Source organism: Leucopleurus acutus (genome assembly GCF_964270905.1).
Source record: "Leucopleurus acutus genome assembly, chromosome: 5".
NCBI classification, from domain to species: Eukaryota; Metazoa; Chordata; class Mammalia; order Artiodactyla; family Delphinidae; genus Leucopleurus; species Leucopleurus acutus.
The window spans coordinates 6026010-6047603 of NC_139147.1; the positions used below are offsets into that span (position 1 = coordinate 6026010).

The window sequence follows — 21594 nt, forward strand, 5'->3', positions numbered from 1 at the left end:
TTTAGCAAGCCCTATATCAGTGACTTTTATGTTGATTTTAAACCAATCACGACTGAGATTGGAGAAATGAGTACTCTAATAGAGACCAACTCTCCGTCAGAGACTCAGAGGAGTGTCAGCAGGGACCAGAGACGTGCCCAGAACTGAGCGATTTAGGGCCAGTGACTGAGGGTGGCCCACCTGAGGCAGAGTCTTCTCAAGACAGGCACACCCAGAAGGCAACACTGAAATGCAAAGTGAAAATGAGATTGCCTCAACTATTCCCAAAACAGGGAAAACAGAGGGGACAAAGAGAAGAAACAATTTAGCAGGAACTGAATTTACCTCTTCTTAGCTTTGCCCGCTTGGTTTTACTAAATGAAAATGATGATGATGATCACATACCAGGTTGAATCAAAGAACAGACTATCTTTCCACCGGGAACTAGGGGTACATCAATATTCAGAGTAACTTAGGTAAAAATCTGCAGTGTTTATTTCAGTAACTGGCTGTCACAAACTAAGCGCAGGCAGATACCTCATTTGCACAAATTTTATAGCCACCATATTGCTCAGTGGCTGTCAGAGGACTGGACATGTCCATATGTTGGCAGCCAGTTTTAGGTCCAAGATAGCTAACGATGAATGAAGTATTAGGATCTCTTGGAAAACTGCATTTTAACGTAGTTGAATGTTCAAGCATTCTTGTGTGTGTGTGTGTGTGTGTGTGTGTGTGGTGTGTATGTGTGTGAGGAAGTAATCAGAGAGGAAAATATCATAGATTGTAATTCAAGCTATTTTGTTGTTTTTTAAACTTGTTAAACTTGTTTAACAAGTTTTAAAAAAGCATTTCTGCAAAATTTTTAAATGCAAATGTTAAATATCTTTAAAAGCAGCGAGGTTATTGCTAGATGGTGGTCGAACAACATTGTGAATGTACTAAATGCCACTGGACTGTATGCTTTAAAATGGTTAATTCATGTCATGTGGATTTCACCTCAATTTAAGAAAAATATTGCTACAGCCAAATAACCTTTAAAATGTTTTTATTTTTGTCTCTTTGTTATGCTAAGCCCTTCTGAATATGCAAAATTCAACAGGTTAAAAATTAATCTTCTTATTGTTATTAGTGCAATAAATTTCATTTAGACCTCAAATTTTCACAGGCTTTTACTATGTCCAGAAATTTATCCCTAAATAAAACTGTCATTAGCTTTTTCTTTTTAAAAAATTATTCTAAAATAATTTCAAACTGAGAAAAATTACAAAAAATATAAATGGTATCAAGAACACCCAGTACCCTTTTTTAATATTCACCTACTTTAACATTAACATTTTAGCCCATTTGCTTTATCTCTTTCAAAATACCACTAAGAATATTCCCTTATATAATCACAGTACATTCATCAACTTCAGTGAAGTTGACGTTGATACAATACTTTAATCTGCCATTTGTGTTCGTTCCAGTTTTGTCAGTTGACTGAATAATGTCCTTTGTAACATTTTCCCTCCATTACAAGATCTAGCCCAGGGTCAGGCATTGCATTTAATTAACATGTCTCTTTGGCCTCCTTTAATCTGGACCATTTCCATAGCCTTGCTTTGTCTTTTATTACATTAACATTTTGGAAGAATTCGAGTCCAGTTCCTCTACATTCTCACCAATACTCGCATGGTCAGTCTTTTAAATCTTAGTCATTCTAATAGGTGTGTAGTTGCATCTCACTATAGTTTTTTGCTATATTTGCATTTCCCTAGTGACTACTAATATTGAGCAGGTTTTTACATGCCTATTTGTCATTCTTATATCTTCCTTGATGAAGTATCTCTTCAAATCTTTTGCCCCCTTTTTTACTGAGTTGTTTATTTTCTTAGTATAGAGCTTTGAGTTCATTCTGGACACAAGTCCTCTCTTTGGTATATCCTTTACAAATATTTTCTCAGTCTGTGGTTTATCGTTTCATTCTTTTAGAGGTGTCCTTTGAGGAGTAGATTTTAAACTATAGTAACAGAAAATTAATCTGCCTGGGGCTGACGATGTGATCAAGATTGGCTGAGAAAGGACAGCAGGGATTTTTTTCCAGGTGATTTGCATGTTCTAAAACTGGATAGTGGTGATGATTGCACAACTGTGTAGACTTACTAAGAATCATTGAATTTTACACTTAAGGCAGGTGAGTTTTATGCAGTGGGTTTTTACCACAATTAAAATTTTTTTAATTTTAAAGATTAAAAAAATGTTTAATTTAAAGGGATTAAAGGCTTCTGTGTCTCAGACACTTTACTAACTGCAGGATATAATATTTTTAAATAGAATATTGATTTATTTTTGGCTGCGATGGGTCTTCATTGCTGCACGCAGGCTTTCTCTAGTTGTGGTGAGCGGGGGCTACCCTTCGGTGCGGTGCAGGGGCTTCTCATTGCGATGGCCTCTCTTGCTGTGGAGCACGGGCTCTAGGCGCGTGGGCTCAGTAGTTGTGGCACACGGGCTTAGTTGCTCCACAGCATGTGGGATCTTCGCGGACCAGGGCTTGAACCCGCGTCCCCTGCCTTGTCAGGTGGATTCTTAACCACTGTGCCACCAGGGAAGCCCTGCAGGGTATAATATGTTGAGGAACCAAATGTCCTCAGTCCTTGTTCTCCTGGGGCTTAACTAAACAAATAACTGTAAGTACTGTCAGTAATTGCCAGCAGGGCTTCCCTGGTGGCGCAGTGGTTGAGAGTCCGCCTGCCGATGCAGGGGGCACGGGTTCGTGCCCCGGTCCGGGAAGATCCCACATGCCGCGGAGCGGCTGGGCCCGTGAGCCATGGCCGCTGAGCCTGCGCGTCCGGAGCCTGTGCTCCGCAACGGGAGAGGCCGCAACAGTGAGAGGCCCACGTACCGCAAAATAAAAATAAAATAAAATAATTGCAGCATACAAGTGTTTAGAAGGTGCACACAGATTCATCTAAGCAACTGCCGCTCTCCTAGTTCCCAGGCGGGATGACAGGTTTATGGGTGCTCATTAGATTGTTAGTAAATAACATAAAACAAAAGAGGGTGGGAATTCCCTGGTGGTCCAGTGGTTAGGACTCTGTCCTTTCCCTGCCGAGGGCGCAGGTTCGATCCCTGGTTGGGGAAATAGGATCCCCCAAGCCGCGCATGGCACGGCCAAAAAAATAAAAAATAAAAATAAATAAATAAAAGACCTCGAAACGGCTCTCCCTGCTTCTGCCCTTGAGCCTCTAAGACCCAGAGCAGTCAGAGTGGTCCTTTAAAAGAAATAAAATAAAATATAATAGGGTTATGGATGAAATAATAACGTTATGTGCACCATTTAAAATTGTTTTTCAAAAATGTCGTACGAGGAGGGGGACTTCCCCAGTGGCGCGGTGGATAAGACTCTGCCCTCCCAACGAAGGGGGTCCCTGGTTCGATCCCTGGTCAGGGAACTAGATCCCACACACATGCCGAAACTAAGAGTTCGCATGCCACAAACTAAGGAGCCCACGTGCTGCAACTAAGGAGCCCACCAGCCACAGGTAAGGAGCCCGCCTGCCACAACTAAGACCCTGTGCAACCAAATAAATAAATATATATATTTTTTTTATGTAGTATGAGGAGGGAGGGATAAATTAGGAGTTTGGGATTAACATTTACACACTACTATATATAAAATAGGTAACTAACAGGACCTACTGTAGAGCACAGGGAACCATACGCAATATTTTGTAACAACCTATAAGAGAAAAGAAGATATATATATATATATAAATAACTGAGTCACCTTGCTGTACACCTGAAACTAACAGAACCTTGTAAATCAACTATACTTCAACTTTAAAAATGTAGTACAGGGCTTCCCTGGTGGCGCAGTGGTTGGGAGTCTGCCTGCCGATGCAGGGGACACGGGTTTGTTCCCCAGTCCGGGAAGATCCCACATGCAGCGGAGCGGCTGGGCCTGTGAGCCATGGCCGCTGAGCCTGCGCATCCGGAGCCTGTGCTCTGCAACGGGAGAGGTCACAACAGTGAGAGGCCTGCGTACCACAAAAAAAAAAAAAAAAAAATGTAATACAGGATGCTATTAAATACAAAGGGGCCTGATCTAGTGTGCGGCTTGAGCACGTAAGAACTAACGAAGGACTTCATATACTTCATTCTTTTCATCTCACACCCCTGGAAAAATACACTAGATTGATTAATGGGTCTCTGTTAGAAATTTCCAAAAGAAAAAGAGAAAAATACAGCTTTCTGATGCCCTCCCACCAACCGTGAACTTATTAGCACTACACCGGAAGAGGCAATTCTCTTTTCCCTTAGGTTGGCTCAGAGATGAGAGAGGTGGAAGGTTCCACATCAAGTTTCACCATGTCTTGTATACAAGACAAGCACACAAGTAGATTCAGTGAATCTACAAGTCTGAGATCACTCACATCCCACTTAGGGCTGTTAATGGCAAGAATAACTTTGCTGGTCCAGTTAACAGGACAGGTAACTTTTGGTAATAGGAAAGCTCTTTTTAGATCGAACCTAAATTTATGGTATTTCATACACAACGTGGTAGGCTGAGCTGATCACATAGCCTAGTATCACTGAAAGGAGCAAAGAGCATTGTATGACGTGCAAATATGATCAATACAAGCGACAGGAAAATTATGCCAAATGATGTGAAGTAAAGACCATAAGTCAGAGAATTAAACTGGATTACACTTGGGCTCAAAAAGCAGGAAAAGATATCTAAGACTCATCTATTTTTGCTAATTATTCTCTGAATGGAAAGGAAAATGAGAGGTCATTCAGATGGGAATCACATTCTATATCATTTAACTGTAATGAAATGTCACATTCTGATCCCTTTCTTCCCATTTTTTCCTTAATGAAAATTACACCAAAGGGAGTTCTTCATCAATTACAATGTGTCAGTTACAAACTAAGAAAGGATTCAGAAAGAAATCTTTTTTATTATTATTATTATCTGAAAATGTAAAAGTAGAATTAAGAAAACATTTTTTTTCTGCTTTTAATTGTTATTCTAGCCAACACTCCAAACCACAGATGTGGGGCAACATCTCACCAAATTTGAGACAGCTTCCTCCTGTAGGTTTATGAATGGGGCAACCCGCAAACCATGTCAGCTGAACACATCTACACCATTGCCTCTGCTTTTATTTTATTTATTTATTTAATTAATTAATTTTTTTGCCTCTGTTTTTAGAGTTCACACAAGCCAGGGAAACCTTGAACACTTCCATGGGATTTCAAGAGTTGGGTAGAACAAGTGCCCCTTAATGATGGAGTAGACTCTTTCTGCTCAAGCCTCAAATATTACAAAGTGGCTGCCCATTTGAAGGGGTGATTCTTTTTTGAAGCCACAGAAGCTGAGCAATCTGGAAGAGATGCAGGGAGTGTTCCTGCTATAGACGGAATATTTGTGTTCCTCCAAAATTCAAAAGTTGAAACATAATCCTTCATGTGATGGTGTTAGGAGGTGGGGCCTTTGGGGTGATTAGGTCATGGGTGTGGAGCCCTCATGAATAGGATTAGTGCCCTTATAAAAGAGACCCCAGAGAGCTGCTTTCCCCCTCCTGCCACTTGAGGACACAGCTCAAGACAGCCATCTATGAACCAGGAAGTGGGTTCTCACCAGACAATGAATCTGCCAGCACCTTGATCTTGAGCTTTCTAGCCTCCAGAATGGTGAGAAATATATTTCTGTTGTTTATAAGCCATTCAGTCTATGGCATTTCTGTTATAGCAGCCCGAACAGATTAAGACATTTCCTTTTCATATTTGGAAAGCCAAACTCAACTAGGGAGCAGGAAAGAATAATGTGACAATTTTCCAGTTTCCAATTTTTTTCTTAGTGTTCTTTCTAAAATAACAATCGATACTGTGGACTGCTGGAAGGGAAAGCTTATAACAATAATTCCAATGATCTTATCTAATGACAAGTATTTATATAGTCATGTATCCATAAAGTTTGCAAGCAGGCTAGAAATATATACTGCATGGTAAGTTCTATGTCTATTAGTCATCTTTGGGCTCTTTGTTTGTGTTGGGGCATTTCTGGCCAACTCATTGAGCATAGTTGTCCTTGAGAGCTCCTGTATCAGGGCCTGTATCTTTGCTTTCATCTGCGTCCTTTGCATCTCATCTTTCTGCAGCAACTTGGATATCCAGCAGAGCAGTGAACAATAGGCATTCAAGTGCTCTGACCATCATCTCCCTTCACACCTTTTGCTCACAGGCTCACACCTGCCCTAATTTATCTTCCATCTTCACCACATGGACAAACTGGCCCAGAGACTGGGCTTCTTGGGATACAGTACAATTCAGCACAGCGCAATAGGGTCTGGAACTCTTCCCACTTCTCCCTTTCTACTCTCTTTAACTTAAGTCTGGTTCCCTCCCTACCACTCACTGAAACTGCTCCATCAGGACAGTGGGTGACATCCTTAGTTGTCAGTGTAGTAGACACTTTCCAATCCCTATTTGACTATCCACATACCTGTGGTCTCAGCCCTCACAGCACATCACTTCTTTCAGCTGTGTCCTTCCCCAGAGCTCCAGACCTGTAGATCCAACTGCCTGCTGAACACTGGACATTCCCTAAGCACCTCAAACTCAATGTGTCAACACCAAACCCACCTGCTTCCCCTCAAGCCCCTTGTGTCCCCAACCTGGTGAGTGGCTCCCCATCGACACAGCCTACAGGATACAGATGATGATCAGCCCATTCCCTTCTTTGTCCTTCCTCACAGGGCCCGTATTTTGTTCAGGCATCCACGCCCTCTACTCCTGGCCCTACCCCCGACTCGAGGGGTGGACTTGATTTGCTCTAAGAGTATCCCATCCCCCCTTGCATGTGACCCAGTTCTGACCAGTAAGTAAAGGCAATCAAGTGAGGGCTTCTGGGAAAAGAGACATGCTTTGCCTGGATGCTATAAATCTGGATGTGACATCTGGAATTGCACTTCCAGACTGAGGATGAAGCCAACTCAGAAGAAGGAGTCTATAGCAGCCAGGAGCACAGCAAAAGGCAGAAAAGAACCTGAGACTGTGATAATACAGTAAGCCGCTGAATCCCCCAGTCTGGAACACTCTGTCATGGGAGGTAATCCACCTTCTTATTGTTTATGCTGATTTGGGTTTCTATTACTCCTAGCCGAAACTCTCTCTCCTCTCCCTCCCACCCAATCCACTGAAGAATCCTGCCAGTTACCTCCACCAAAACACATCCCAAATCCCTCCCTCCACTGATCTGCATCCCCACAGCCAACATCCTATTCACTCATTGCGTAGACAACATTAAAATGTCTCCTCTGGTCTCCCATGCCTCCCCCCAGCAACCAGACTTCACATCCCAACCTCTCAGCCTGACCTCTACTTGGAGACCAGATCAGTGACATAAGTCCCCTTCATAGCTCCGCCACTGCCCTCACATCCTGGCCACTGCTTTCTTCTCTAATTACAACACGTAGTTAATTAATCTCTCCTTCCAACACGCCAAGGTCAATCCTACCTCAGGACCTTTGTAGGAGCTGTCTCCTCTGTCCAGAGGCTTCTCCCTCAGATCCCCCAGAGGCCAGGTCATCTTACCCTTCACTTCTCTCCCCAGAGACCCCTCCTGACTATCCCATCTACTAGCCCCATTCAGTGTGCCTCCAGCACATTCTATATTGTGACAGTTTTCTTCCTTCAAGGCACTGTCACCCTGTGAAGGAATCTCATTACCTTTTTTATTTGTACTCCACTAGAATGGAAGCCCCATGAGGACAGGCAACTTGACTCTTGTGTTCACCACTATATCCCTAGGTCTAGGACAGCACCTGGCATTGGGTAGGCAAACTGTTTAACTTTGTCTATCACCACCAATTCTGCCCTACATTATGCTTGTAATTCTTTTTTCTGAAATCCCTTGGGAAAAAAAAAAAAGAGAGAGACTTCCCTGGTGGTCCAGTGGTTAGGACTCCACGCTTCCACTGCAGCAGGCACAGGTTCATTCCTGGTTAGGGAACTAAGATCCTGTATGCTGCACGGCGCAGCCAAAATAAATAAATGAATAAAATAAACTAAAATTCCTGCAATCACCTCCTCATCGACCAGGCTGAATCAACGCGTGATTTTCCAAAGCGGGACACGTGGACCCCGGGGTGGAGTGGTGATAAGCATACTTCTGTGAATGTATACAAAGGTCCTGAAGGTTCTTGGGGATTTCTTTTTTTTTTTTTTTTTCTGCGGTACGCAGGCCTCTCACTGTTGTGGCCTCTCCCGTTGCGGAGCACAGGCTCCGGACGCGCAGGCTCAGAGGCCATGGCTCACGGGCCCAGCCACTCCACGGCATGTGGGATCTTCCCGGACCGGGGCACGAACCCGTGTCCCCTGCATCGGCAGGCGGACTCTCAACCACTACGCCACCAGGGAAGCCCTCTTGGGGATTTTTTTTTAAATTTTGTGTGTTCAGGTGATCATCGACATTCAGGATCACCCAGCATAGACTGCTACTTTTGACCAAGCATTGCCTATTTTTGTGCCTGTGTTGGGTGCGTGTTTAGGTTTGGCCCCAAGTGGGGCCAGCTTTCCACAGTTTTACAGGTAATTGTAAAAGCATCTATAAAATTATAGATGATTTTAATTCATAAATGGTGTTATCTATATCACACGAAACCTAACTCACACCACAAAGGGCTGAATGAATGATCGCTTGTCAACTGTACACATAAGGTGCCAGAAGAAACGCCACAGAGATCATATGGGCCAAACACCATAGGCGCGCAGCAGTTTGCTTTTAGCAAAACTCATTCTTCATGTTAATGCTGTTGGTTTACATTTTATTGGTTTTGTAGAGATTTGGGGGTTCAAAAGTTAGTTTCAGATTTATAGTTGTTTAAAACCTCTAAGCATTAAACATTCCAACCTTATCTTAAGTGTTCAAAGACGTAAGTGAACTCTATAATAGAAATAATTTAAGTCAGGACTTGCAAGAACATTTTGTTGTTTTATACAACGTGCCACGTGACGTGTACATACGTGGTTATTCACTGCAGCGTCCTTTGTGGGAACGAAAGCCTGGGCACAATTCGAAAAGTCCAGTCAATAGAGAATTGGTTTTAAAATGTTTGGCACATCTATACAGTGGACTACAATGCAGCAATAAAAAGAAGGAGGAATCTTATAAGTACTCGTAGGAAACAAACTCCATTAAGTGAAAAATGCAAGTTGTCAAACAGTGTGAAAAATGAGAAAAAGGAAGAAAAAACATATATATACACACATATTTGCTGGTATGTGCATAAAATATGTCTGGAAGGATCCACAAGAAGCAGCAACATTGGCTCCTCCTTGAGAGAACCAGACATCTCAGGGGGACAGAAGTGGAATGGAGACTTCTCAGCAATCTTTTTTTTTTTTTTTTTTTGCGGTATGCGGGCCTCTCACTGCTGCGGCCCCTCTCATTGCGGAGCACAGGCTCTGGACGTACCATGGCTCATGGGCCCAGCCACTCCGCGGCATGTGGGATCTTCCCGGACCAGGGCACGAACCCATGTCCCCTGCATTGGCAGGCGGACTCTCAACCACTGCGCCACCAGGGATGCCCTCAGCAATCATTTTGCACTTGGAATTTTGAGCCACATAAATATTTCTTCCAAAAATAAACAGAAATATAAAAGGTGGCATCTATAATCACGCACGCTCACACACAGGCATCTCAAACTGCCTTTGGAGGCTCGGCAGAAGACACAGGTGAGAAAAATCAGCAGCACTGGGACCCTGGCACTCTGGAGAAAGGAAGCCTCCTTGCAAGTTATAAGGTCAAGTGCAGCCTGTGGAATGCACACACAAGGGAGGCCAGGAGAAGCTGAAGAGCTCAATTTGTATGTGAAATCATCTGATTTTGACATGTTGCCGAAAAAGTCTTTAAAACTTTACTGCTGATATCTAGCCAGAAATGTATACATTAAGTGCACAGCTCGATGAATATTCACAGGGCGAACACAACAGTACAAGTAACATCCAGATCAAGAAATGGAAGATGGGGCTTCCCTGGTGGCACAGTGGTTGAGAGTCCGCCTGCCGATGCAGGGGACACGGCTTCGTGCCCTGGTCTGTGAAGATCCCACATGCCGCGGAGCGGCTGGGCCTGTGAGCCATGGCCGCTGAGCCTGTGCGTCCAGAGCTTGTGCTCCGCAACGGGAGAGGCCCGCGTACCGCAAAAAAAAAAAAGAAAAAAAGAAGAAATGGAAGATGGCCAGCTCCCTAAAGCCCTCTGCTGCTCTGTTCCAGTCACTACCCCCCCACCTACCCCCACTACTATCCTGACTTCAGACAGACTAGATTCGTTGTGCCTGCCTCAGTACAGCGTATGAACAGGATCACAGGTACTGTGGTCTGGCATCTTTCTCTCAACATTGTGCCTGCGAGATTCATCCACCTCTTGTGTGCAGTTGCAGACAGCTGTTTCTTATTGTTCACACTTTTCCACTTATTCATCCATTCTCCTGTTGGTGGGCATTCAAGTTGCTGCCAGTTTGGGCCTATAAAATAGCTCAGATATGAATATTCTATTTCATGTCTTCTTGTGAACAGGCCTAAGCATTTTTGTTGGGTATGTTTCTAGGAATGGTATTACTGAGTCATGGAGTATCTGTTTAGCTTTGAAAAGATACTAACCGTTTCCCTACTGTGTTCTCGGTTGCTCCACATGCTTGTTTTGGCAACTTTAAAAAAATCCCGACCAAAGCAAACATCTGTAGGCCGCAAGTCTCTCACCTCTGGCCTAGTGCATCTTCAGTTCTCATGGGACAAAGATCTTCATGAGGTTGAGATCTCAGCACATCATCCCTTGATTAAGACCGTACGGGATTCCCTGGCGGTCCAGCGGTGAGGACTCCAAACTCTCACTGCTGAGAGCCCAGGTTCAGTCCCTGGTCAGGGAACTAAGATCCCGCAAACCGCACAGCAGAAAACAAAACAAAACAAAAAAACCCAAACCTTGCAATGTCTCCCACTCCTTGGATAATGGCCAACCCCCTTAGCCTGGCATCAAATGCTTTCTGCAGGCTGCCCTTCTTTTTTCTGCCTCTTTTCTTTAATCTTCACTTTCCACCGTCGATGGGCCCATCCGTGCCATTCTGAGGGCTCTGGACGGCCGTCACGTTCTGTTAAGTCTGCACGCCTTGAGATGTGCTGTCCCTCTTCCTCTGGCTTCCCCTTTCCCTTAGTAGGCCAGGCCAATTTGTGTACTTTATTCTCTCCACTAAACTACCACCCCAAGTCCTTGGGAACAGTGTCCTGCCTTCAGTCTCTCTACCCCAGGGCCTATCACAATGACTGGCACAGGGAAGGTGCTCACTACATGTTTGTGCCACAAACTTGGACTCTCTGATGCTATCATTTTTTAATGCAAATAGGAGAGGGGAAAAATAAAGAAAAGTAACCTATAAGGGAAAAGCATCTGAAAAAGAATATATGTATATGTATAAATGAATCACTGTGCTGTACACCTGAAACTAACACAACACTGTAAATCAACTATACTTCAATTTAAAAAAATTACTAATTCAACAAACATGTAATAGTTTCTGGGAACGAAGTGGTGTCAAGATTAACAGGGCTCCTACCCTCATGGAACTTATACTCCTGTGAGGGAGACAGGCAACAAATAACTAAACACATAAAGCAATTACAGAATGTGATCAGAGCCATAAAGGAAATATGCAAGGTGATGTGAAAGGAAGAAACAGAAAAAGGGGAGATTAGAGAGGGACAGGATTGCCAGAATGGATCTCAAGAAGAAGAAAAGAAAAAACTTAGTGTTCTCAGCAAAAAAAAAGAGAGAGAGAGAGAGAGAAAAGGATAAATTTCCATCTTACCCTACTCCCCCCAATTGTTCTTCCCAAAGGCAACCACTGGCACCACGTCCTTGTGCATCTTCCTGAAATATACAATGAACGTATAACTTTATACTCAATATAGCTATTTAGTCTCAATAGATGCTGTGCAGATAACTGGAGATGGGGAGTTGCAATCCTAAACTGAAAGGCCAAGAAAGGCCTCAATGAGATGGTGACATCTGTGCAAAGATCCAAAGGGGATGAGGAATAGAGCAGCACTGGTCTGACGCAGTGCATGAAGCATTCCAGGCAAAGGGAGCAGCAGGCGACAAGTCCTGAAGCAGGACTGCCCCGCCTACTTGAGGCTGGGAAGGTGAACCGAGGGAAGCAGCGGTGAAAACCGTTTGAAGTGGGCCAGATGGCAGAGGAGTATATGTCACTTTAAGGACTTGAGATTTTATTTTCTTTTTTTTTTGGCGGCGCAGTGCAGCATGCGGGATCGTAGACCCCCCGCCAGAAACCCGCGACCCCTGCAGTGGAAGCGCAGAGTCTTAACCACTGGACCACTAGGGAAGTCCAATAATTTCTTGAATGAGAAGGGAAGGCACTAGAGTTACTGATCAGGAGTCAGAGTCTGACTAGTGGTTTTCAAAATTCACTTCTTCCGTGAAGAGCGGCCTCATTCTTTTTCGAATGACTAGAATACGTAGCTCATTAATCTACTACGTGAAAGTGAAGGTGTCATAGTTTCTCCGGGCCTTTCAAATGGTGGACATTTAGTCTGTTTCCAAATTTTCGGACTCAAAGTACTCCATGAATTTTCTCTTCTTCTTCTCCATGAATTCCAGCTGACAATTTTCCGATTAAAACCTTTTTCTGCATTAACCCAACTGAATCAGTCCTTCTAAACATAATTTTCTTATTCATTAAAGAAACTGGGTAACATGTGACCTCACAGGTTCCGGGGTTCCCAGCTCAGACCCCCCAGCCTGAAGCTCTTTCCACCTCAGAAAGGTGCTTAGGTGAGCCACGTGGTTAAAAAACAGGCAGGAGCCGGATGGGCGTGCTTCCTGTTTCACTTCTGCACAGGAGTAGATCAGCCGGCCAGGGGGTCTGAGAGTGGGTCCGCGTCCTAGGGCCGGTGGGGGCCGGGACTCAGACGCCCACTATGCTCCTGAGACAAACCGCCTGCACCCCCGGCCCCCCAAAGGACGGATGACTTAAAAGAAGCTACAGAAAGGCCGAACCGCGAGCAACCTTGCATGGTAGCCGGGCCGCAATTCCACGGCCTTCGCAAAGATCCGCGCCTGCGCACTGGAGACCCGCGCGTGCCCGCCCCGACTTTCCTTCCCACGGCCTCCCTTCCCGCTCCTGCGCACTAGGACCCATTTCCCGCAGGCCAGCAAGACGGGAGACCTATTAGATAGCCTTTCTTACTGACTGAGTTGGGAGAAATTGGTTCGTACTTGAACCTGTTGTCTCTCCCTTCCCAGTCTGTGAGATCCAATTGACCCTAGAGGGGAGAGACCCTATCCTGGGGCTTTCCGGGAGCTGACGGGCGCTCAGGTATCCAGCAGGGTGGTGAGCGGGCTCACCCGGCAACCACGTGGCGGGCCTCCGCCAATCGGCGCGCAGACCGCACTTTGCAGCTCAGCTTCAAACAAACTACCGTGAGGCGAGAGCTGCCTGTGGGGCCCCGCCCCCTCGCCTGGGTCTGGGGCCCTGCGAGACGGCGGGCGGGTAGGGGCGCCGAGAGCGGGGGCGGGGCGCAGTGGTCGAGTGACGGCCCGCCTCACCTATTCGGGGCCCGGGCCGCGGCGCGGTGGGCCCCGTAGCCAATGGGCGGGGGCGGGGGGCGGCCCGGCCGACGGGGAGGGGGAGCCCGCGGCTGGGGGACGCGGGGGGAGGAGGGGGCGGGCTCCCAATCCGGTTCCATCCGGTTCTCCCACCGCCCCCGCCGCGGGTCCCAGCAGCTCGGGCGGCGGGAGGAGCGGCAGCGGCCAGGCAGCCCAGGTTCGCGAAGGCTCTCGGCGCGCCGCGGCCCGCAGGCACCCGGCACGCGCCCGCCCTGCCGCGACGATGCCCAAGAGGAAGGTGAGCGGCGGCCGCGGCCCTCACACGCCCCCCTCCGCCGCCCGGCCGGCCCCGGCGCCCCGCGAGGCCCAGGCCCGCCGCGCTCTCGGCAGCGCTGGGCCCGGGAGGCGTCCGGACCTGCGGCGGGCGGGCGCACGGCGGCCCCGGGCGCGCCGTTCTGGAACGTTCGGCGGCCCGAGGAGCAGGGTGGGAGATTCGAACGCGGCGGCGGGAAGCCGCTGACGTCACGCGGCCGAGCATTGTTCTCGCGGGCGGGCGGGCGCTAGGCTCGCGGGCACTTTTGTTTGCGGGCTGCGTCCACTCGTCGTCTGCTTTCTCCCGCAGGTCAGCTCCGCCGAGGGGGCGGCGAAGGAGGAGGTAAGAACCCGCTCCTCTTCTCTCCCGGGGGTGGTTTCGGTTTGCACCGCACCCCGCATTCCTTGCTCATTTTCCTTTTTTTCTCCCAAAGCCCAAGAGGAGATCGGCGAGGTTGTCAGCTGTAAGTAAAGCGAGCCCCCTGACCTCTCTTTTCCGTGGGATTGTACCCAGGGAAGAAACTCAGTGCTATCTTTGCCTTTCAGAAACCAGTTCCTGCAAAAGTGGAAACGAAGCCAAAAAAGGCGGCAGGAAAGGTAGGTTTCACACTCACCTTAAGAGATCGTGGTGTCTTCGAAATGCTGCAGTGCTACCTCACGCGCATTGCCAGCAGCTGAGATCTTGACTTTGAGAATCTCGAAATCAACTACAGTTTGATGTCATAGTCTCCTAAAAAGTCATAGTGTTACCTTATTTATTACTTTAATTCTATGTTATAGTAACTTCAATAAACAATGCTTTTTCTGGTTTGGGTAAAATACAGTAGATGTAGTTATCATCCCGGTTTACGGGAACATAATGTATCACCTTAATGCTGCTGCAGAATTTGGGAAACTTAAGACGGCTAAAAATATTGAAGAATAACTTTCGCTTACCAGGGAAATCCATTCTTTGTGTTGTGTATGTTTTGGTTAGGGGTCCTCTGTTGGTTGCATGCTTGTACTTCCTCTTTTGACAATATCAGCAAGGCTAGGACTGAGGCCAGGAGATAGGGAATGTGTAAGTTTTTGCATATAAGGTGCTCGAGGCAAGGTAGGGGGACATATCTTATGTCCAGGGGTAGATCAAGAGCTGTGTTCTCTGAAAACATGATTAACAGTCTTCTAAAAGTATTTTATATACCATTATATGTATAGGAGTTCACTAAGTTATCGTGAATAGTATCATGGTTGCTGCTCTAGAATAGATCCATGATTGCTTTATTCACATTGCCGGTCTTTGGGTAGTTGTTGGATATATACATGTAGGTTTGAAAACTTTTAAGTTGGAAAAGCTAAATGTGTGCATGTTATTTGTAACTTTGTGTTTGGATTTAGCATTGATGCCACCCTCTGTAAAGCTCTTTCTTGTTCTTCAGGGGAAATTCATGGTGTGATTAATTTCTGTTTACTCAAAACTTAAGTGAGAGTTTGCTATTAGAAGTCTCTCCCCAAAATCCTTATCGTCATTACCCCTTTCCTAAAAGTGTAGGTGAAAGGTAAACACTGCATAATCAAAGATTCCTTTCATTTCTTTCTTTAAACATTGTACAGAGCTGAGTGTAAAAATCTTAAACGTTTTTTCAATAGAAAGTTCTGTTTTGTGATCCTTTTTAAGAGGGTTCAAGGAAGGTGTAGGCGTAGTATGTCAACTTGAAATTTCTTACACCAGAAAATAATGGGATAATTCTGTATGAGAAATAAGAGTAGGCGGGAAAAATAGTGGCTCTTGTTGCAAAAAGTCTGCTTGAACAGTGTACTGTTTTATTATTACACGTTTTATTATTTGCTTTTTTAAATAAACTGGATGGAATACTATGCCTGTTTTCTCTTAAATTTTTCTTTTCTTTAATTTTTTTAAAAATTTATTTTTATTGGCAGTCTTGGGTCTTCGTTGCTGCGTGCAGGCTTTCTCTAGTTGTGAGTGGGGACTACTCTTCGTTGCAGTGTGCGGGCTTCTCATTGCAATGGCTTCTCTTGTTGCAGAGCACAGGCTCTAGGACCACGGGCTTCAGTAGTTGCAGCACGCGGGCTCAGTAGTTGCGGCTCGCGGGCTCTAGGGCACAGGCTCAGTAGTTGTGGCATGTGGGCTTAGTTGCTCCGCGGCATGTGGGATCTTCCCGGACCAGGACTCGAACCCGTGTCCCCTGCATTGGCAGGCGGATTCTTAACCACTGTGCCACCAGGGAAGCCCAAAGTATTCTTTCTTTATTTACCTGCGTCTGTATTTTTGATTTGCCCTAAAATTTTTTTTTAATGAAAACAGTTCAAATTTTACCTCCAGTTGGGTTTGGGACATCAGTTATAATCAACAGGTAAGTTTTCACGTCAGTGTTTCTTGAGAAACAAACCTGTCAGTTCAGTTTTCCCAAAGGAAAAATGATGGGGAGAGGGGAGGAGCCTTTTTCCCCTTTTAGTTTCAATAATATATCTTCGTCTTCATAACCGAATCGTTTTAAAGCCTTAAACAGGAGGTAAAGCGTTTGATGTATTGATTACCATACTACGGACGTGTTGATTTATTTTGTTTTGCGTCACTTTCCGGCTGTTGATAGTTAAAATGGTATTATTTCAGTCCAGGCTATTGCATAGTTCTGTTTTCACGTTTCAGGTTTTACATTTTTATGTTACTGTGATAATGGTTATTAAATTAATGAGAAATCTAAAGAAATCAGATTATAAAAGAATCATTTTTAAATACAGAAACGATTGTCACACTTCATGGTGGCAATGTATGTAGCGGTGTTGTCCCAAATATGTTTGTTTAGGTAATTTATTATTCTAAAGATACTGAATTACTAGTAGTTGTCATGCATTCATGTATGGAATGCCATTATAGAAGTATCGGTCACTATTGGTCTTATCTAAGTCGGCTGTTAACTACATTCTCTACTTACAGGAAATACTTAAGTGTCTCCTTCCCAGTTGATGGTGTCCAGAAATACTGTTTTATATTACTTTAAAGTGGCTTAACCTTTGAATCTCTTATCATCATACTAACACCTGTGCTTTTCAGGTTCTTCAAACACCTAAATGAAAACGATAAACTCAAAATTGATCCTTTTAGCTACTTCTTATATGATATCAAGGGACTAACTGTAGCAGAACTGTAGTAGGATAGTCAGTCTGACCTTAACAACATGGTGCTTTTCTCAGGTGAAAGGTCTTAACTGTGAGAGTAACCATCTTGTCAAGACAGTGGTTATTTGACAATTTGATTATTTTTCCTGCTTAAAGAGTTTGGGGGTAGGTAGGGTTATATTGGGGAAGCGATTCCTCCAGCAGTTCTTCACTTCATTTGTTCTCTCATGTGGAACTTTAGAGAATAGCGGGTAATTGAGAAAGTGGAGAAGGGTTGTAGCTGAGGCTTTAGGTTTAATTGTTGTAAGTCTGATGACGCTTGGTGTGCAGGTGCTGTTAGGGGTCTCCTCAGTGTGCTGTGTGGTCCTGATTACTGGGGGTGGACCTTAAGGTGTGTCCTGTAACTCAGAGTGACACACGACCACATTAACATTGCAACTGCGGTGGATGCAATCTCTCTAGCAAGTCAGAAAATGTTAGTAAGTGCAGAGTTGATGCTTAAAATATATTCTTGTTCTGTCACAGGATAAATCTTCCGACAAAAAAGTGCAAACAAAAGGGAAAAGAGGAGCAAAGGGAAAGCAGGCTGAAGTGGCTAACCAAGAGACTAAAGAAGACTTACCTGCAGAAAACGGAGAAACTAAAAATGAGGAGGTCAGAAGTGTTTGTGTGTTGTTCATTTTGACTCTGAAGAGTAGATAATAAACTATGTTTTTATGTAGCAGATAAGACAGTCTTTATCCTTTAGGATATTGAACAGAGTTTTGTACAGTAACTCCCAAGTGAATGGACAGATTATTTTTATGCATTAGATCCTATTTGAAAATATATGTGTAAATGGGTTTTTTTAAGTGAGTGAACAAGAAATTGTAATGTATTCAGAATTTCAAAATCAGATTCATGATCTTTATTGTATATAGGGTTCATTAATTTAATTGCTTGTGTGAGTTTTTAAAAAGATTTAATTTACTAAATGGTATAACACATTTTTCTTTCTTTAACATGACCTAGGGGTTTTCTTTAAACAAATATTCTAGTCTTTTTTTTTTCCCCAAATTGCCATCTGTAGAACTGTTAATATAATTTTGTTTGGTTTTTATATTCTGGATATTGCTTTAAACTTTTTTAATTGATCCTCATTTGTCTTATTTTTCCCACTTTCTAATAAAGAAGGCTTATTTTTCTTAAAAGCCACTTGTCTAGGATTAAGTAGTAACTTAGCTTAAGCAATTAAAAAGATTGATGTCCTTAATCTTTATCCTTTTAAGCTCTGAGAAAAAGAGGTTTTACCTTAAAAAAAAAAGTGTGTTGCAAGGTTGTGGTAAATAACTTTTTAAGCCAAGCCTTTTTTTTTTTTAACATTGGCTAAGCAGAAAATATAAATAGAATATTAATTTTTAGACTTTTATATTTATAGATCAGATTTTAACGTAATAACTACTTACTCCCCCGATTTGCAGTCACAAATTCCTAAATTTAACCCCAAGTCAAATATTATGTGATAGTAAGATGAAATTAATCCAGTTATAAGGGGAGAATGAGGCCTTCTGAGCCCTTTTATCAACGACAGTTGATTCTCGTTATTCATGATGGTTGTGTTCTGTAAGGTTGCTCTGTATACTGGACAGTTGCTCATAGTGGAAATTCTCAAATGTTCTCATCACAACATTTCCATCAACAGATCAAACCATAACCTTATTTTATGTGTGTCTGTTTAATGTATGTTTTGGGTAAGTTAATATTGAACTCAGGGCCAACAAACAGCACTATAACTCGTGTGTCAGTGAAGCTGTCTAACGTGTGTCTTCTCCACATGGCACGTCACAACCTTCTTGCATAGCACATAGTACTGGACAGCACTATACTTGTCTAGTAAACATCGTTGACCAAAAGCACAAAAAAAATGTGAAATGTGTGGCACTAAACAGAGTGTGAAAAAGACACTTGTTTACAGTGTTACAGCTGAAACAAGGCAGAAGGGCCTCAGCTGGGAATGTCTGTGTCGGGTGACTCATATTTTTGCTGCTCTGTATCTGCACGTACATGACCATGGAACATGAAACATGAATATTGATTTGGGGTTACAAATAAATTTTAGTGAGTCAGTAAATTTATAAATACAGAATCTACAAATAATGAGGATTGAATGTATTGTTAAGACTTAATAGTAATGAGTAAAACTTACACTGTATTAAATGCTAAATATCTCTAACATTATAACACTGACACAGAAGTCAAATGTTCTATCACTGTTTTTCCTTTGATTTTGCAGAGCCCAGCTTCTGATGAAGCAGGAGAGAAAGAAGCCAAGTCTGATTAATATCACACACCTGGTCCTATCAGTGGTCCCTGTTTCCCTTCTTGTACAATCCAGAGGAATATTTTTATCAACTATTTTGTAAATGCAAGTTTTTTAGTAGCTCTAGAAACATTTTTAAAAAGGAAGGAATCCCACCTCATCCCATTTTTTAAGTGTAAATGCTTTTTTTTAAGAGGTGAAATCATTTGCTGGTTGTTTATTTTTTGGTACAACCAGAAAATAGTGGGATATTGAATATGGGAGGCTTTGATTGTCTTGGGTGTCAGCTTAACATTCCACAGATGGAGGGTAGCTTTTATGTCCTATAATACAAAGCATACTACATGGCAGTTTGGAGTCAGTTGCGCATTTAATGTCTTAAACACTTTAAATTACTTCTCTTCCCACGTTGTTTTTGGTAGAATTGTTTCCTAAAGCAAACCACTCACCCCTTGATCTTGGCTCTCCTGGGCAGAGTTTTGTGCACTCTGTAACATCTTTGGTCGTGGTAGTCCAGTTCTTCTAGTAACTGTTAATGTGCTGTGAACGATTGACAATTTGAGTATGTAGTGTATGTGATATTAAATTGTGAATTAGTGGGACTTACGATGTAACAGCATATCAATATTTGAAGATATTGGTACTTGATATCCTGTGAAGGAAAATTTGCCCCCAAATTTTAAGCTGGAAAGTCACTGGAATAACTGTTCAGAAAAGAATCACAACTACATGATTTTTTAGGTTTTTGGTACGTATGTTGAGAATTGTGTACAAATTGAAATGTCTGTTTACTGATCCTCAAAACAACCAATAAAATCTCAATTATGAAAGAATTTCTTGAAGCACATGGATTAAGTTGTGGTTTAAATTTCATTTTAAAGAATTTTCACATTTGTTTTTCCAAAGTCTTAATAAAATTTTGGAAGAGTGGAATACTTCATTTTTTCTGTAATACTTCAACAGTGTACTTTGAAGATGCTTTTGTGACTAAATTGGTTTAATGGGAAATCAGTCCCGTTAATTATTCACTCTTCCTATGAACTACGCTTATAAATACTGAATAAGCTAGCACGAGATCTTATAGGTTTGTATTTGTGTATTTTCGAGATTCGCTTTCATGCAAGTCCTTCCCTCTGTTTTGCCGTCTAAATAGTCTTTAGAAGTGGTACTGGACACTGCTGATTTGGCAAATGCAGAAGTGGAGCCAGAGATGGCATCTTGCCAAGGTCACCACTAAAGAGGGAGAGGCCTTGGAACGAAGTTTAGAACACTACGTTTGATGTTATTTTGCCTGTGGACTTGATTAGTAGGAGGCAAGAATGCTTTAAAAATCAGTCCTTGGGGGGACTTCCCTGGTGGTCCAGTGGTTAAAACTGAGCTTCCAGTGCAGGGGCTGCAGGTTCAATCCCTAGTTGGGGAGCTAAGGTCCTACATGCTACGTTGCTGTGTGGCCTGGCCAAAGATTAACGACGAGTCCCGGGGGATCATAGAACTCTGTAAGGGCTGTGTGCTGCTGGAATGCCCAGTGTGAACAGAGCTCACAGCGGTGAGGTGTGGCATCGTAAAACATGAAACTACAGAAAGAAATGCAGAGGACATTGATTTGGGTTGAAATGACACCCAAAAGAGGGCTTTGGCAACACTTGGGGAGTGGGAAAATTCTTGGTGGAGGACCTGAAACAGTGATGCAAGCAGATTTGCCTGTAGTTTCTAAGTTTTGTTAGACTGTTTGGATATGCAAATTTAAATGGAGTTGAAACATTTTCTCTTGCTGTGTGTATGGATACTTCATGCGATTTTTTGGTACCAGAATTTCTAGCAGCTACTTGTTGCAGTTAAAGGGTTAGCTAAAAAAATAAGGGGAATTCCCTGGTGGTCCAGTGATCTAAGACTCCACGTTCCCAATGCAGGGGGCCCAGGTTCGATCCCTGGTCAGGGAGCAAGATCCCATATGCCTTGACTGAGAACCCCCATGCTGCAACTAAGACCTGGTGCAGCCAAATAGATAAATATTTAAAAATTTAAAAATAAACCAATGGGGAAAAAAAACTAGTGAATTTTAACCCTGTAACCCATCTGGCAGTGTTCATTTCGTATTACCCAACCGTCCACCCCTAGGAATGTGATAAATGTTTACAGATGCAAAGATTTTCTTATTCTGAACTCATTGCTAGTAATATGTTTAAAGAGATTAATTAATTTTCTAAAAAGCACAACAGGTAAGGTTTTTTCACTTCTTGTATAGATTGATACCTAAAAGAAATTGCCTCTTTTA

General features: G+C 43.4%; 1 protein-coding gene across 2 annotated transcripts; it reads left to right on the plus strand.

Annotated features, from left to right (window-relative positions):
• Positions 1-13725: 13725 nt before the first annotated feature.
• HMGN1 (high mobility group nucleosome binding domain 1) lies at positions 13726-20152 on the plus strand. 2 transcript variants are annotated; one of them, XM_082839822.1, is made up of 6 exons: positions 13726-13886; positions 14211-14243; positions 14335-14364; positions 14447-14497; positions 17546-17674; positions 19293-20152. In XM_082839822.1, the coding sequence occupies exons 1-6, from the start codon at positions 13872-13874 to the stop codon at positions 19338-19340; spliced, it is 306 nt and encodes a 101-aa protein (XP_082695948.1). In that variant the 5' UTR covers positions 13726-13871; the 3' UTR covers positions 19341-20152. The 2 variants fall into 2 exon arrangements, with proteins under 2 accessions (XP_082695948.1, XP_082695949.1); XM_082839823.1 differs by lacking the exon at positions 14335-14364 and having other exon boundaries at positions 13727-13886.
• Positions 20153-21594: the final 1442 nt, after the last annotated feature.

Excerpts from the sequence above, each read along its gene's own strand:
- HMGN1 (XM_082839822.1), top strand. Across the intron at positions 14,244-14,334 it reads AGGGGGCGGCGAAGGAGGAG|CCCAAGAGGAGATCGGCGAG; the intron begins GTAAGAACCCGC and ends TTTCTCCCAAAG. Across the intron at positions 14,498-17,545 it reads CAAAAAAGGCGGCAGGAAAG|GATAAATCTTCCGACAAAAA; the intron begins GTAGGTTTCACA and ends GTTCTGTCACAG.